At 35.3% G+C, this 18,220-nt stretch overlaps 1 protein-coding gene across 5 annotated transcripts in view; it reads right to left on the reverse strand.

Annotated features, from left to right (window-relative positions):
• Akap6 (A-kinase anchoring protein 6) overlaps positions 1-18,220 on the reverse strand; it is a 589,717-nt gene that overhangs the window by 284,468 nt on the left and 287,029 nt on the right. For all 5 annotated transcript variants that reach the window (XM_046427476.2, XM_058573661.1, XM_046427475.2 and 2 more), the window contains one exon: positions 5,572-5,823. In XM_046427476.2, the coding sequence (XP_046283432.1) occupies positions 5,572-5,823 (252 nt within the window). The remainder of the gene's footprint in view (positions 1-5,571; positions 5,824-18,220) is intronic.

An 18,220-nucleotide genomic window follows, 5' to 3' on the forward strand; every position in this document is an offset into this window, starting at 1 on the left:
CAACTGAAGGTCAGTAGTTTGATGTTGCTAAGCTTTGTTTCCTTCATCTGAAAAAGGAAATGGTAAGCCATATCACAGGGATGTTGAGAGGCTTAAAGGAGATAACATATGTAAGATATGGTGCTCAATGAGTGGTCACTGTTACTGCTCTTATTATTATTTTTAGTAATAAAATATGATGGGAAGGAAACTTTCTTCAAGATGAGAGTTACCTCTAATACCAAATTACACTGCACAAAGAAAGAAATCAGTTTCAGCTGCCAGTCTCAACAATAATTATCTAAATGGAATTGTGTGACTTTTGAGGTTCATACCTGGACTAGGTTCTTTAAATAACAAATTCAAAAGCAAAAAATACCAAGGAATAAGTTAGCCAATAAATGTCACATTTTTGTGCAATTTGTAAGAGAGTTACAGTGAGATTTGCAATTTAAAACAGGTTGCACTTTTTAAAAATCTTTTATTTTGGTTGTTCATTACTCAGAAGTTACTCTTTTACAGAAATAGTATTGTAAGTAATGGTCAAGTCCAAAAATTATTCCATAAGACCTAGTCCAATTATCAACTAATTACAAAATAATTGCAAAATTATTTTCTGTCATTTCTATCATAGTTATTGCATTGTAATACTTACATGAAGTTAAAGAGGCACTAAAGAAAAGTGTTTCTATGATGAGTAGAGAAAAGAAACTCAAAGTTTCTTGAGAGTTCCTGTAACAATTAGACCACTGCAAGTATCAGCCACCAGCCTTTGGACAAAGAGGGAACACCATGGCCCTAGGAGTATATTTAGTTCCCATTTTGGTGGTCACAGCACCTTAAGACCAGGGACACTGTCTTGAATGATAGGTGCTCAATAAATGATGTTAGATGAATATAGTGAATATATATGTTAGATGAATATGTAACTTTATCTCAGAGAATAGAGTGTGACTACCTTTCTTAAATCTTCAGGGATCTCTGGTTTAGAAAATAAAATACACGCAAAAGTACTCAATGTTCCAAAGGGGCCCTCTCTGATTCTGTTCCCAGCAAGGCCAACTATCTAAACTAGTGAGACAGTTGAATCACTTTAGGATAATTATTTTTTTATTCATACTGTAATTTGTTAATGTGAAAAAAATTTTGGGGGGAGAGGAGGGGAGCAACCAAAAACAGTCCTGTCTTTCACCGTACAAAGGCAATTTAAGAAAAGAACGTTCTTACAGTTTTTCACATCAGATGAACACTGAGTTTCATTATTTGAAATATTTTTTAGTATTACTAATACTTTTAGTTCTATTGCTTCCTCCTGACTACCTTCCCAGATAGTTTTCTAATGCATGTAGTAGTCTTAGATAGGCATCGGCTCAGGGGATGAGTGCATGCTGTTTTTACTGTCTTTATTATTTCAGAAACATCATGTTTAATTATTAGTGCAGACACTTATGTCAGAACTGCCTTGCAATGACTCCACTCAAATATACCTCCATTTAATATATTATGAAGCAGCTTTTCAGAAGGTTATATTTTATAAACGTGCTAATTTATCCACTTTATTACAGGCCACAATCTTATCTTAGATATTAAGGAAGCCCCCACCACCATTTTCTAATAATTTGAAGCAAGAAATTTTGCTTTGTTCCTTATCCATAATTAAGTTAACTTAAGTCTTGTTCCAAATACTTTTAGAGCCTTCTTTTTTGAACACTATACTGTATTTTGCCACCAAGTGAACATGAAATTTAATGTCCATAATTTAGAAGATCTCCCTATTAACATGCCCCAAGAGTACATCAGTCTCCATTGCTATTTAAGGTCATTTTTATGCCTAATCTAGTATTCCTCCTGAGAAGAAAATAAGAAATAGAATTCTATTTTTTGAAGTATAGGTATAGTGAAAAAAAATGTATATCTCTCTGTCCCCTAACTCCTTTAATCTAACTACATAGTGTTTGTTGTTTTAATTCCTGACATATAAATTCATGGACCTTTTATCAAAGTGCCATACATCCCCAGAGTCCTCAGACCCCAGTGGACTAAACTCAATCATATTCCTTTCTGTTCTACTGTTAGGAGTCCATGATTCTAAATGCATTCCAGAGAGCAGCAGTAGACTGAGAGGAGCAAGTATGATAGGGAAATGTGAGGTAAAGTTCCATTTCTAATGGGCAAAGGAAAAAGTACACAAAGCATTTCAATATTTTTATTTATACTATATTAATGATTTTTAAGAATGTTCATTTTCTACAGGCTGAAATTATGTACCAAAGAATCTCTATGATTAATTCATAGTTTACCAACCTAAAGTGATACCTCCCCGTTCCACACCTCAAGTGGTGATTATCTGTATTATTTCATTCAATTTATAAAACATTTATATACAGTGATACAAACTATATTCTGTGGAAGACAGATGAATATAATCTAGTATTAATCCTTATACAGTTCAAAATCTAACACAAACTTTGTCTTCTTATAAATTGGTTCATAATAAGTGCTAGTGGAAGAATACACAAAATGCTATGCTGTAAGTACTCTGGAAGGATCAATGTATCCTCATGGAGAAGGAAGTATCGTTTAGGTGAGGTACTTACTACATCATCTGCCCATAGCCTTCATCAATGTTTGCTATTGTGTTAATATTAATTATTGTTATAGTTTGGATATGCAGTGTCCCCCCCAAAGTTCATGAGCTACCATGTTCAGAAGTGAAATGATTAGATTATGAGCACTGTAACCTCATTGGTGGATTAATCCATCAAATAGATTAAACATTGAGAGGACTACTGTACTGGGTGGTAAACTGCAAGGAGGTGAAGCGTGGCTGGAGGAAGTAGGTCACTGGGAGTATGTTCCTGAGGATTACATCTTTCCACCTGGCTCCTTGCTCCCTCTCTGCTTCCTGACTGCCATGAGCTAAGCAGCTTTCCTCTGCTGCACCCTTCAACCATGACATTCTGCCTCACCTCAGAGCAAGAGCAAAAGTGTTGGCCATTCACAGATGGAACCCCTGAAACCATGAACCCAAAATAAACTTTTCCTTCTCTAAGTTGTTCTTATCAGGTATTTTGAACACAACTTATCACTAGTTATGCAACGTTAGCTTTCTCAACTTGGTCCTCTCATATGTAAGATGGATGCAATGATAATACCTGTAAAATGAGGATAATAACACCCACCCTGCCTACCTTCCAGAACAGTATGAGGAGCAAACAAAATTAGGAAGATGATTATTAATATGTTATTCATCTTTAATGCCTAATGTGTTATACATAGCAGAAATTCAATACAAATTTAGAAAAAGTAGAAAAGAAAGAAGGAAGAGAGGAAGGAAAGAATTGCTATTGAAATAGAAATCAGTTAAAAACTGGTTTGGTTTTATTTAATTATTCCTAGATTCATGTCCTTAAACATTTGCTTAACCTCTCTTAAATTCAGATTCTACATCTATAAAATGAAACGATTTTAATACCGCTTACCTTTCTTACTAGATTAAAAAAATACTAGGTGATTATCACAGTGTCTAAAATATAAAAATTTCAGTGCCATACAGTTGTTATACAATTTTGAGTTTTACTTTAGTTTTTGTTCGTTTGTTTGGTTTGTCAATTTGTTTACTACATATGGTTAATTCCATACTTATTTATTTATTAATATTTATTTTTTAGTTGTATTTGGACACCGAACCTTTATTTTATTTATTTATTTTATGTGGTGCTGAGGATTGAACCCAGGGCGTCGCACTTGCTAGGCGAGTGCTCTACCCCTGGGCCATAACCCCAGCCCTAATTCCATATTTAAATAAAGAATAAAACATATTTTGCTTTTTCAAGAAACAAAAGAGTTAGAACTTGCCACTTTCTAGAATTTCAAATTCTCTCTTCAGTGTGGCTCTGAATTTCAGCTTACTTCTCAAAATAGAAAAGTGAATCCTCCTTCACTGGAAAGACACCTACTATTTTAGTTTTTCAGAGTTTTGTTGTGTTTTGCCATTTCTCTCTTCAATCTACAAATCTTTCACATGTGAATTTATTCTGATAAAGCTGAGAATTTTATCCAAATCCCCTTCCTGTTTTCCACAATCCCAGTATGCTGATAAAAACAAAACTAAGCAGTCATTTGATTCTCATAGAGTCACACACAAAACACGCAACACAAATAGAATAAAAATCCAGTTTCAGGAAGGATGGTCATGGAAGTATAGCTTCAATTCATAGAAAATATTCACAAAGCAGATGACTGAAAATCCACTGTTTCTCTGCTCCTCACACAACATATTCTTACAACTCTGCAATAATAAAGACTGATCCCAAGTAAAAACTAAACTGCTTCAAATCCAATCCACAAGCAATTGTTGAGTTCATATTGTGAGAACCATTATGTATGTGTCATGACACAGCTATGAAAACAGCATTCAGAACCATTAGCCTGAATGGCTTTTCATAGTGTGTGTATATGTGTTTTACTGAATTTTGAACCCAAGGCCTCACACATGCTAGGCAAGTGTTCTACCACTGAGTTATATCCCTAGCCCTTTTTATTTTTGAGACAGAGTCTCAATAAGTTGCCAAGGTTGGTCTTGAACATGCAGTCCTCCTGCCTCAGCCTCCCAATTAATGGAAGTGTCAATTTTATTTGAGAATGGTAGAGTTCACTTGGATTCAAATTTACAGTATCCCTGATGAAATAATTCATCAGTAATTTTAAAAAACTGTTTAAAGTCCTATTAACATAAGCAAGAAAAATAAATTAGCTCTGTAACATTCTACTGTTCATTTGATTCACTACATCCAGAATAATTTTTCTAAAGCATGAATCTAATCATGGCAATTCCCTGAACAAACACTTCTTTTGTCCTCGAAATAAGGGTTAATTCACTTAATATGGTTTTAATAGCTATTTATCTTCATGACTAACCTCTGCTTACTTACTGGGACAAATCCTGCATCCTTTTTTTTTTTGCTCCAGTCTTGTCTGTCTATAAGCCTGTCACTCTCTCTTACCTCTAAGTCTCTGATCTCGCCATTCCCTCTGTCTAGAACACATTCTACCCCATTCACCTATCTAATTCTGCTTCTCTTTCAAGTTTCAGGTTAGATCTACTTTTTCTGAAAAAGCCCTTCCTGTCTGAATTAGGTGTTCCTTTCTCTATCCTCCAACTAAATTTTTAAACTTACCACAGCTGGGCCTTAATGTATGTTCACTTCTCTCCATTCTCCACTATAGTCAAAGTTCCTTAAAGGTAAAGACTATGTTTTGATCACTATCATATTCTTGACACCTAGCACCTGGAATAGTAAGTGCTCAATAAGTAAGCATTAAATATTTGAAGGGGAACAAGAAGTCAGGTTAGTACCAAAAACTATGGACAGGATTTGTGTAAACTACCAGATGTGAGTTAACTCTGACCTAAAGCCTCATTCACATTAGAAGTGTCCTAGCTTCTGTTCACTACACCTAGATTCAAAGTCCAACTTAGGAACTGCTTATTTATCTACAAAGAATTCCTACGTGATCTCTTTACACTGAAAACATCCTCAAATGGTCACACTTGACAAGACATTACTTCTCTTCAAGGAAAACACTCACCTCCTTTGTCTCTTCAGAAAAAGCCTGCAGAATGTCTGTCTGCCTGGTGTAGTTGCCATTGGCATCCTGCAGTCCTTGCAGAATGCGCTCTCTCAGAACCAGCACTGAGACTCGGAGCTGATGCCAAAGGAGCTGCACTGCGTGGATGTCCACAATCACATTGACAGAGTAAGACAGCAGCTTTAAGGAGAACTCTGTTTCAAGGAGGGCATGGATTTGCTCAACATGGTCAGAAATATCTTCACAAATGTCCTGTAGCAAAGAAAAGCAAAATATGTGAGAAGAAGTTTCCCCCATCCTGGGGTGAAAGGGGTATGGGGCTGGGGAGTTCACTCTTTTACCTGACACCAATTATCAGGGTCAATGGTAGCACATGAATAATTGGTCTTTGTTTTAGTTCAGATATATGGTCATAGGCCATACTCTTGTGTACTGGGTCTTCATACATACAGGTAAGTTGATCTTTCTCTAAACTGCAATATTGCTGTTCTTTAAGTTCAGCCAAGGTGGGGGGTTCACTTCACCAATCCACTCTCTGTTCTCTTTTATAAAGTTTGTTTGGGGTTCTGGAAGGGAACCAACAGCTGTTCTATTTTCTCTATAGAGCTCATAATATTTCAGGATAGAAATCTCATTCAGACATCCAGCAGGAAGAAAGGTGTGGTAGTATGTGTGCTTCATAGGGACTCCGGCCCTTCTCAGTACCTGCTTATTTATCTACAAAGAATTCCTCCCCTACATCTCTATACTGACAACATTCTCCAAAGGTCACATTTGACAAGGCAAGTTCTCAGTGAACTTTGAGGTCTTCAGTGCAAGAGGCAATTGTCACTTTCCCCCAAGGACACTATTCACTATTTAAATTCACAATGAATATTTAAATTTCCAACCTATACTTTGCAAACAGAAATCCCTTTTAAGCAACAAAGCCAAACAAAATCCCAAAGATGAAAAAAAGACAAAATACATTTTTTTTCAGACCTAGACATTTTAAACAAAAACACTACTAAATCAAGGTTTCAATCTCCTTCACACATACTATTAGGTAGACAGATTTGATATCTGACATGTCACTTGCTCTTACAAGTTCCCAAATTTCCATTGTGCTGTCAGAGGCCAGAAGCATGAAATGAGTGGCATCAACAGAAACATTTACTTGGGCAATTTAAGAGACCATTAAGTATCAAAATGATGTTGGTGTCAGCTTAAAGTGCTCAGTTACACGTTTTTAGTTGTGCATCAGTGATTTTTTAAAATTAGGCTTTTAGTTATGATTTTTGTTAAGGCTAAAATTGTGTGATAGCAGTTAAGTTCTGAGACCTACCATCAGTGTCAAAACTGTCTTTCTATGCTAGAAACATGCCTTTCTGATTTTGCGTAATTCAGTAATTATTTTAGAGAAAAACTTTCAAAACTCCTCTGCATTCCACTGGAGAATGCATCTAGTTCACATTTTCCTCTCTCCATACTAAGCATACCATTATTTGAGGTAATTTCAATATTCACACTGATGAATCAATCAATGCCCTAGCACTGGATTGCCTTTACTTCACAACTTCCAGGACCTTCATGCCATAGCTCTACTCTGGGCCTTGTCATCTACCATGTAACAACATCAGAAGGTCTCCTATGTCACCTATGTCTTTATCCAACTTTTTTACTCCTGACTCTTCTAGCTCACCCAGGCCACCAGCCCCTCCACCCCTTTGCTCCATATGTGACCCCCTCCAAGTAGAGCATCTATGGGGATCACTTCAGTCACTCTCTTGGCAGTGTTTTCAACTTCCTCACCCTCTTGATTTCATAACTCAGATTTGTTAGCCTCTTTCTTTTGGGTCTCAATTTGATCCTACAGATGCAAAATACTTTACATACTTAGGAAAGAAAAAGGCTTGGGTGACCTTTATACCACCTGCTTAAAATAGCCAAACAGGCATTTCTCACCTCCCCACTCACATCCCCCAATACAAAAGGTTATATATAGCTTTGGCACCATGAAAATTTCATGCCAAAACACTTGCCATCTGTTCCTCTTGATTCAGCTTCTTCATAATGGATATATTAATGCAGTGAGAGCCAGGTCATGGGTCAAGATTGCCAGGCAACAATTCAGGGGAAACAATCTATAAGACATTATTGTGCCAGTTAATTTAGGTTCCCGCACCTGACTCCTCATAAAAGAGAGGTAAATTGGCTCAATTCTCACAGAATCAGATGAAACCTTAGGGGAAAGAAATACTCTCCCCCAAGAATCAACTTCCCTCCATTGAGTACTTTGGCAATGTACTCATGCAGTCTCTGTTGAAGTTTTTGAAACTAAATAATACATAGTTTATTAATATATAATTTTTGTATTATTTAGTGCAACTTTCTGGAGTCTATTAACTTAATTATTTTTATTCCCTGCACTCTTCCACCAATTGTGTGGTTTGACAACAAGTACAAGAACACACAAACTATAAAATAATAATTACAGGTGTGTGTGGGGGGACTTTGCTTTGAACTTTTAGTGGGAGATTTGTTTAAAGTAGGTAACTGAGCACTTCTGACCTATATACTTTTTAAATAACAGAAAAATGTGTTTTTGTTTTCCCTCTATAAAATGTTGAATGAATGTTTATGGAAAAATTAGTCCAAACTATCTAATGTTTAGCACTTTAACAATTACCAATTTGTTGTACATTCATATGAAAGAAACTGAAGATTATGGACTTTCTGTTTATTTTTATTCAGTCAGGTAACTAGGTATTAGAGACTTTCAAAAACAATATGCTGAATGGCTGCCTCTCAGCAGGAATGGCTTGCAAATTAAAGGCTCTAAGAGACTCAACCTGTTGGAGGCCTTGCAAGCTCTCCATTATTAAGGTGAAGTAGAAGCATGGGGGTGGGAGTAGAGGGGGGTTAGATTAGTCTAACTGATGCATGTGAGGAATGACTGGTGTTCAGACTCAACTGCACATGTGCCTCTAGCAAAAGCAACCTGAAACTGGCCCTGTTCACATGGCTAAAGTGCTCAATGTATTACAGATTTGCATATACTGTAGTGCAACACAGTGGAAAGTAAATAGTAATTTCAGAACAGAGCTAGTTTTTTAGGAATATAGAAAAAAATAGTCCCTTCATAACTAGAAATTTATCTACCTACCTACCTATGTATCTATCTATTCACTTTAAAGACCCATACACAAAATATTTTTCCCATCTACTTACTAAGAGAATTAACAGGAAATAAAACATTACGTTCCACAATTAGAAATTTTAAAACTTAACAAGGCAATGACTGGTTAGGCTGACACAGTAAGCAAAATTCACAGTGAAGTGTAATCACCCAAGAAATGAAATGTTTGATTTCGAATCCTTTCCTGTTTGGATAGAGAAAAGGGTGGTAGTAGGAGGTAGAAAACTGAATCTACATAAGGTCAAGAGAGGGATGAAGATGGTGAAGACTGTATGAGTGACAGACACAGAACCATATCCATCTTTGATGGAAGAGATGGTTAGGTCTACATCTGACTTATAGGACATCTTCTATAAGTCAGGTTATTTTTGGAAACTCACCTTTCATAGTATGAAATTATCCCATATCTCTTGCTCACACATAATTTTTGCTCATGTTCCTATCAGTTTCAGCCTCTCTAGCCAATGTCATCTCTGCCAGACTGTTCTTCTCTGATTTCTAGACTCCTCTTCTCAAGATATATTTGGAAAGTATATCTCTCCTGGGACAATCATACCCTGGAAAAAATCCACCAGTTCAAGCCTTCTCTCACTCTCAAGATCCCAGATTCAGACTTTTACTTTTAAGGTTGCTTCTACTCATTGTAAGCAAGGTCCATGAACAAAGAACTGAAGGACTTTGAGAATAAGAGGGTAGAAGAAAGGCAGAATCAGAAAGAGATGGCCAAAGATCTCAAGACAAACTGTGTTAACCTTTAGAAACTTGCTTGGAGATGGACCTGTTTTCTGGTATTGTTATAAGCAAATGAAAGTTACTATATCTAACTTCTTCAGAATATTATTAAATAATAGGATGCTTCCTTCCTATAATTTATAAAGATTTCATCATCAAAAGGAGGCATCTTCATTCCCAGAGGATTTGTTTATTTCTGTATGTGAATCTTCTCTCTAACTAGAAGACTGTTTCCCTATGTTCTCTTTTATATAATTAATGGCTGCCCATTAGTTGGTCACTCTTTTAGTCAGTTTTCCATCACCATGATAAAATACTTGAAATAAACAATGTATAAGTAAGAAAGATTTACTTTGGCTCATAGTTTCAGAGGTTTCAGTCCATGGTCCCTTGGTCCCATTGCAACACGTACATCATGGCAGCAATTACACATGGTAGAGTAAGACTATTCACCTCATGGTATCTGAGAAGCAAAGAGAGAAGAAGGGGCGGGGTCCCAACATCACCTTGTAGGGCACACCCCCAATGACCTAACTTCCTTCCACCAGGCTCCACCTCCTAAGGGTTCTACCACCTCCCAACAGTGTCACAGGCTAATGACCAAGACTTCAGCTTATAGGCCTGTGGGGGACATTTAAGATATAAATCATAACAGTCGCTCAAGAATTGTGATGATATTGCTCTCCTTTTTGACAGACTAACAATGAACAAAAAATTAATTTTGGTAGATAAAATTATTTAGATTTCTTGTCTTTTTCCTTGCCTTGTGTGTTTGTTTTTTATTGTTTTGTTTGTTTTGTTTTGTTTTGTTTGTATTAGGGATTGAAAACCAGGGCCTTGTGCAAGATAGGTAGGTGCTCTCCCACCAAGCTACATCCTCAGTCCTAGGTTTATTTTTCCAAATCACGAATTAACCATTGCTTTAGCTACTTGAAATCTCCTTAATTCCTACATTGATTTCATTCCCTCCTTATCCTTTCCTGAGGAAAATAAAAAAAAAAAAAAAGTTCTCCAGCAAGTTCACTTAAATGGTTATATTAACAGATGTCTTTAAAAATAACAAATTTTGTTTTTAAATTGAGGATGGTTTTTAAATGTTTTTTAAACAACTTTTTAAAATAGATACTCAAATTTTCCACAGCTCAACCCATACTTATTAAGAACAGAAGAAAAATGTCATTAGAAATTAATTACCTCACTGAATATATTGAACATGCACTAATCAATATGCTAGGAATACAAGGTGAAATAATACCTAGGTCTGCCCTTCCAGAGTTCCCTGCCTGGTAGGGGCATGTCAGCAGAGGTTACAGTTAAGAAGATAAATGTTCATTAAGAGTACACAGACAAGGACAAAATGCCCATAAGAGCATGGGGAAAAGACGCAAAAATACTTTTTAAAGAAAGTAAAGTTTAGATCTTGAAGAAGACAACTAGGAAAATATGGCGGAGAAGAGCATTCCAAGGAGCAGTAAATGTCTCTGTTAACTATGAACCTGTGGTTTGGCAGTGATCTCTTGGACATGGAACTAAACACAGAATTCACAGAGGAAAAAAACTGAACTTTATAAAAATTTAAAACTTCTTTTCTATGAAAGAAATTTTTTAAAATGAGATAGGTTATAGCCGGGCATGGTGGCATACATCTGTAAACCCATAGGTTCAGGAGGCTGAGGCAGGAGAATTGTGAATTCAAGCCTAACCTCAGCAACTCTGAGGTGCTAAGCAACTCAGTGAGACCCTGTCTCTAAATAAAATACAAAATAGGCTGGGGATGTGGCACAGTGGCCAAGTGCCCTGAATTTAATCCTGGGTACCAAAAAAATAAAAAAAAAATGGAGCAGGGGCTACAGATTGGGAAAAAATATTTGCAGATCAAATATTCAACAAAGAACTTATATCCAGAATATAGAAAGAATTCTCAAAATTCAACAGTAAGAAAACAACTAATCCATTTTAAAAGAGGCATAAAATTTGAACAAGCATTTTACCAACATGGATACAGTATTAAGCATGTGACTAAAATGTTTAGCCTTGTTAGCCATTATGGAAATGCAAATTAAAGCTACAATGAGATGCCAGTATGCATCTTATTAGAAGGCCTAGAATGAAAAATTACTGACAGTACCAAATGCTAAAGAGTTCCAGAGCAACTAAACTCTCCTACACTGATGATACAGGAACACAAACTGGTATAATCACTCTGGAAAAGAGTTTAGCTATTTCTTAGAGTTAAACATACAATTACATATAAACCAGAAAGCCCACTCCTGAGAGTTTATTGTAGATAAATAAAAATTTATATACACACAAAAATAAAAAAGACTAGACTTTAATTTCTCAGGAGGCTTATCCCTCCCAGCAGGCAAGAATTCCCTGGTGAGGTGCTGGCCACCACACGATAGTTATGTTCAATTATAATCCACTGATAAAAACTGTGGGGGAAAAGTGATTGTCCCCTTTACCTCCAATCTGTTTCTCCACAGGAACAAGTGGCAGGCATTTCTCCATTCATTTACCATCCCAAATAAGGTTTCTCTATCTCTTCCCCTAAAAATAATTTCATTATTTCTTTCAAAACATTCTTGACTTACATTTGTGTAACTTTAGGAACTATTCAGACACTTTTCCTAAAACAAAAGTAAGCTGAAGCCTACTGTGTATTTATTTATCTGGTACTGGGGATTGAACCCAAGGGCGCTTAACCACTGCCACATACCTTATCTTGTCTTGTCTTGTCTTTCCTTCCTTCCTTCCTTCCTTCCTTCCTTCCTTCCTTCCTTCCTTCCTTCCTTCTTTCCCTCCCTTCCTTCCTTCCTTCTCTCTTTCCTCCTCCTCCTCCTCCTCCTCCTCCTCCTCCTCCTCCTCCTTCTTCTTCTTCTCTCTCTCTCTCTCTCTCTCTCTTTAATTTTGAGACAGGGCCTCACTAAGTCTCTGTGACTGGCTTTGAACTCACGATCATCCTGCCTTACCTTTCTGAGTCACTGGAATTACAGGCATGTGCCACCACACCCAAATGAACCCTACTTTTAAAGAAAAATTCTCCTCACTCATATTTTTTTTTCTTGTCAGAGTTTCAAAAATCCTGGACCCTCATTTTATCCAGAACATTCCATTCCACTTAGGATTGAAAGTTTTCATGTTTTATAGTCAGTAAGCAAAAGAGAAGTAAATATAAAAAGGATTTTATGTACATATTTTGGTTTTACTACAAAATGCCATGTCATCATTTCTGCTCATGTTATTATGAGTTGTAGAAATTAATGATAAAAGTATCTTTACCCATATGCATACCATATGTGTATGCACTCTTAGAAAAATCTGGGAGCATATTTTTACCTAATATATGTACTTTATATTTTAAAATTCAGATCACGAGAACAACATAGTTACATGTATAAAACTTTCTTTTTTCCCATGTTTTAATTGGTACATTGTAGTTGTACATGATGGTGGGATTTTTTTTTATTACATATTTGTACATTCACACAATATAACAATATCATTTGGCCAATAAACTTTCAAGTAAGTTATTTCAGCTAAAACTTGAAACTTTATTTAAAAAAATCAACTTCCTTTTGTAGAGTATAACATTATTTTCAATTGACTATCAAAACTGTGCTTTCTCCAAAAACAAACCAACAGATGTTCTATGACAAGGTATTTTTATTTTCTAAAAACTAAACTTCCCCTTTTCCATATAGTAGCAATAAAGGATTTGATAAAGAATAACTATTAAAAAAAATACCCTGTAGTTAACATCAGAGTTAACAGTGAGAAACTAGAAGCTTTCCTACTAATATAAAAAATAAAATAATAAGAATGTCCCCTCTCAATAGTTTTTCTCAATATCATATCATACTGGAAGTCCTACCTGTTACCCACCCACCCCCCAAAAAAAAGAAAAAAGGGAGAAGAAGAGAAAATAAAAGGTTTGCAGATTGGGAAGAAAGAAATAAAACCATCTTGCTCACAGATAATGTGATCATCTATGTAGAAAATCTGAAATAATTGACAAAAAAAAAAACTCTTGGAACTAATAACTAATTATAGCAAGGTTCTAGGATATACAAGTTAATATGTAAAAGTCAATTGCTTTCCTATACACAAGCAATGAACAAACAGAATTTAAAATAAAAAGCAAAATACCATATAAATTAGCACCCCCAAAAATGAAATACTTAGCTACAAATCTATTAAAAAGTACAAGATATATATAAGAAAAACTACAAATTTCTAATGAAAGAAATCAAACACCTGATATAAAGCTTAATTCAATCAATAACCCAGCAAGTTATTTCTTGGACATCAACAAACTTATTCTAAAGTTTATACAAAAAGACAAAAATCCAAATAACCAACATAATACTGTATTGAAGAGAAATTCCTCTCACTTTGGTAGTAAGACTGACATTATTCAACTTCAATTTTTCAATAAATTTTGCTGGAACATTTGGATATCCACAGGAAGGAAAAGAAAAAATAAAAAGAATCTAGATGCAGATCTTTCTTCCTTCCCCTAAATGAATCATAGATCTAAGTACAAAACCTATGAAATCCTTGGAGACACCATAGAAGAAAATCTGGATCACCTTGAATTGGCAAACTATTTAGCTAAAATATCAAAAGCATAATATTTAAAATGAAAAAATGATAAAATAAATTTCATTAAAATTAAAATTCTTTATTCTGCTAAATATACCATCAAGAGAATGAAAAGACAAGCCACAGACTTGGAGAAAATAATTACAAAAGATTCACCTGATAAAAGATCATTTTCCAAAATATACAAGTACTCTTAAACCTCAACAATAAGAGAACAACCAATTTAAAAATGAGCCCACATTAACAAAAGCAATCTACAAATTCAATGCAACCTCCATCGAAATATTAATGACTTTCTTCACAGAACTAGAAAAAAGTCCTAAAACTCATATGGAAGAATAAAAGACCAAGAATAACCAAAGCAACTCTGAGAAAAAAGCACAATGCTGGAGGCATCACAATACTCAATTTCAAATAATACTACAGAGCTATAGTAACAAAAACTGCATGGTACTGCCATAAAAGTAGACATGTTAAACCTAGTGAAATGTGTGTTAGTTGAGCTTTTCATAGCTGTGACCAAAATACCTAAAAAAGAAAACCTTAGAAAAAAATGTTTATTCTGGGCTCAAGTTTTCAGAGATTTAGTCCATGGTTAGCCAACTCCATTGCCATGGGCCTGAGATGAGGCAGAACATCATGCAAAAGGGCATGGCAGAGGAAAGCTGTTCATATCATGGCAGTCAGGAAGCAGAGAGCAAGAAAGCAGGGACAATATATAGTCCAAGGGAATTCCCCCGTTGACCTGCTTCCTCCAGCAACATCTCACCTTCCTACAGTTACCACCCAGTAATCCATTCAGTTGATGAGGTTATAACTCTCACAATATAATCTTTATGCCTCTGAACATTCTGCTTTCAAAACATGAGCTTTGTGGGGGACATTTCTAGATCCAAACCATAACAGATAGATTACAAAGAGACAAATCCACACAGATACAGTCATCTGACCTTCGACAAAGGTGCCAAAAACAGATTGGAGAAAAGAGACAGTCTTTTAAACAAATAGTTCTGGAAAAAGTGAATATCCATATGTAGAAGAATAAACCTAGATCCCTATATATCCCCCTAAAGAAAATTCAATTCAAAATGGATCAAAGACCTAGGAATTAGACCCAAAACTTTGCATGTACTAGAAGAAAACAGGACAACAATCCAAAATGTAGGTACAGGCAACAGCTTCTTCAATGGGATTCCTAAAGTTCAGCAAATAATGTCAAAAAATTAATAATTGGGATCATACCAAATTTAAAAGCTTCTGCCCAGCAAAAAAAAAAAAAAAAAAAAAGAATTTGGAGAGTGAAGAGAGAGTCTACAGAATGGGAAAAAATCTTTACAAGCTACTCTTCTGACAGAGGACTAATATCCAGAATATATAAAAAGCTCAAAAAAATTGATAAATGGGCAAAAGAACTAAACAGACATTTTTCAAAATAAGAAATACAAATGGCCAAAAATATATATTAAGAAATGTTCAACATCTTTAGCAATCAGAGAAATGCAAATCAAAACTACACTGAGATTTCAACTCATTCCAATTACAATGGCAATCATTAAAAATACAAACAATAATATATGCTAGAAAGGATTCAGGAGAAAAGTAACAGTTATACATTGCTGGTGATATTGTTAATTACTACAACCACTGTAGAAATCAAAAGGAGGTTCCTCAAGGACTAGGAACAGAACCACCATATGACCCAGCTCTCCCACTCCTTGATACATATCCAAAAGAACTAAAGTCCACATAGTATGCAATACATGTATACCCATGTCTATAGCAGTGCAATTCCTAATAGCAAAGTTATGGATCCAGCCTAGATGTCCATCAACAGATGAATGAATAAAGAAATATAGTATATGTACACAATGAAATTTTACTCTACCATTAAAAATGAAATTATATCATTTTCAGGAAAATAGATGGACATGGACAGCATCATGTTAAATGAAATAAACCAGACTTTGAAATTTAAGGGTCACATGTTTTCTCTCATGAGCTTTGTAGGGAACATTTTTAGATCCAAACCCTAACAGATTACAAAGGGACAAATCCACACAGATACAGTCATCTGACCCTTGACAAAGGTGCCAAAAACAGACTGGAGAAAAGAGACAGCCTTTGAGGCTAGGAATAAAAAGGGAATCTCATCAAAGTAGAGGGAAGCCCAGTAGAATAAAGGAAAGGGATCAGGGAAGGGAAGAGAAAAGGGCAAGGGAGGTACAATGGAATGAAATTGATATAATTATGTTATGTGCATGTAAAAATATGTCACAATTAATCCTACCATTATTTATAATATACCAATAGATTTTTTAAAAATAAAATAAAAATTAAAACAATAGAAATGGACTTGTCAGGCTCAGTGGTGCAAATCTGTAATCCAGTGCCTTGGGAGGCTGAAGCAGAAGGATTGCAAGTTCAAGGCCAGCCTTGACAACGTAGCAAGACATGGTCTCAAAATAAAGGATAAAAAGTGTTGGGGATATAGCTGAGTGGTTGAGTGCTTGCCTAGCAGTGCAAGGCCCTGAATTCAATCCCCAGTTTTAAAAAAAATGACAAAATTTTTAACAGCTACCTCACTAAAGAAGGTATACAGATGACAAGTAAGCATATGAAAAGATGCTTCACATCATATGTCATTAGGGAAATGAAAATTAAAAGAATGATGCAATATCATTATATACCTTTTGAATGGCCAAAATCCAGAACACTGACACCACCAGATGCTGGTAAGGAATAACAGGAAATCTCATTCATTGCTGATGGGAATGCAAAATGGTAGAGCCACTTTGGAAGACAGTTTGGTGGTTTTCTTACAAAGCTCTACATACATTCTTACCATACAACCCAGAAATTATGCTCCTTGGTTTTTACCCAAAGAAGTCCAAAACTTATGTCTATGCGAAAACCAGAACATAAATGTTTATAGCAGCTTCACTCATAACTGCCAAAACTTGGAAGCTACCAATATGTTTTTAAATAGATGAATGAATAAATAAATCATGGTGCATCCAGATAATGGATATTATTCATTGCTAAAAAAAGTACTATCAATCCATGAAATATGTAAATGCTTATTACTGAGTGAAAGAAGCCAATCTGAAAAGGGTATATACTATAGGATTCCTCCTACATGACCTATAGAAAAGGCAAAACTATTAGGGCAGTAAAAAGAGCAGTGTTTTCCAGAGGTTTGGGGTGAGGAAGGAAGGAAGGGTAGAATTGGTAAGCCAAAGAGGAGTTTATTTCAGTGAAACTATCTTGTAAACCATAAAGGTAGATATATTATAACATTATACTTTTGTCAAAATGCATAGAATGAGTGAACCTAATATTAACTATGAATTCTGGATAATAATGATATGTTGGTGTAGGCTCATCAGTTGTAACAAATGTACTCTGGTGGCTTATGTTGATAATGGGGTATCCTATGTCGGGGCACGGAGTACTCAAAATATTTCTATGTCTGGTTATCATTTTGCTGTGAACCTAACACTACTCTATAATAATGATCAAGTCCTAAAAAACACAAATCAGATCATCCCTTTTTTTCTTTCCTCTAACAAATACACTTTTCTAATGGAACTACATTTTTTTTTTCTTCTACTTCATTCTTCTAGATGTAGTGGCTATAACAGACAATAGTAGGAAGAGTGGTGAGTTTTATGATCATCAGTACTTCTCTTAAAAGTTTGAATAAATCTGTAATGGTAATTCTTTTTTACTGCTAGAATCATGTGAATGGGATAATTTAAATGGGATCATTTATGCAGAAATGATTTTGTTGTTATAATTAATTACACTCATCCATCTCCCTGACTAGACTATGCATTCCTACTAGCAGGAAATGTGTCCTGTCTTTGCATCTATAATGCCACATAACTAGGATACTGCCACGCATTGGGCAATGTTCAAAGGATGTTTGCAGAATTGAATTCAGTTGTACAAAATATATTTCACAAATCAAGAGGAAAGTAAGTAGTGGTTCTGATTCCTCTTTAAAGATATCTACACTTATCAGCACATGGTCAGTAAATGTAATTGACATTGATTGAATCATCTCCTGTTTTGATTACGAGAAGTGTATAAAAGCATGCAGATTTGGAAGAGTGGGGAAAGAGGTAGAAAGAG

Source organism: Marmota monax, unplaced genomic scaffold (assembly GCF_021218885.2).
Source record: "Marmota monax isolate L192 unplaced genomic scaffold, Marmota_monax_Labrador192_F-V1.1 WCK01_AAM20220418_F8-fsc00222, whole genome shotgun sequence".
Taxonomy (NCBI): Eukaryota; Metazoa; Chordata; class Mammalia; order Rodentia; family Sciuridae; genus Marmota; species Marmota monax.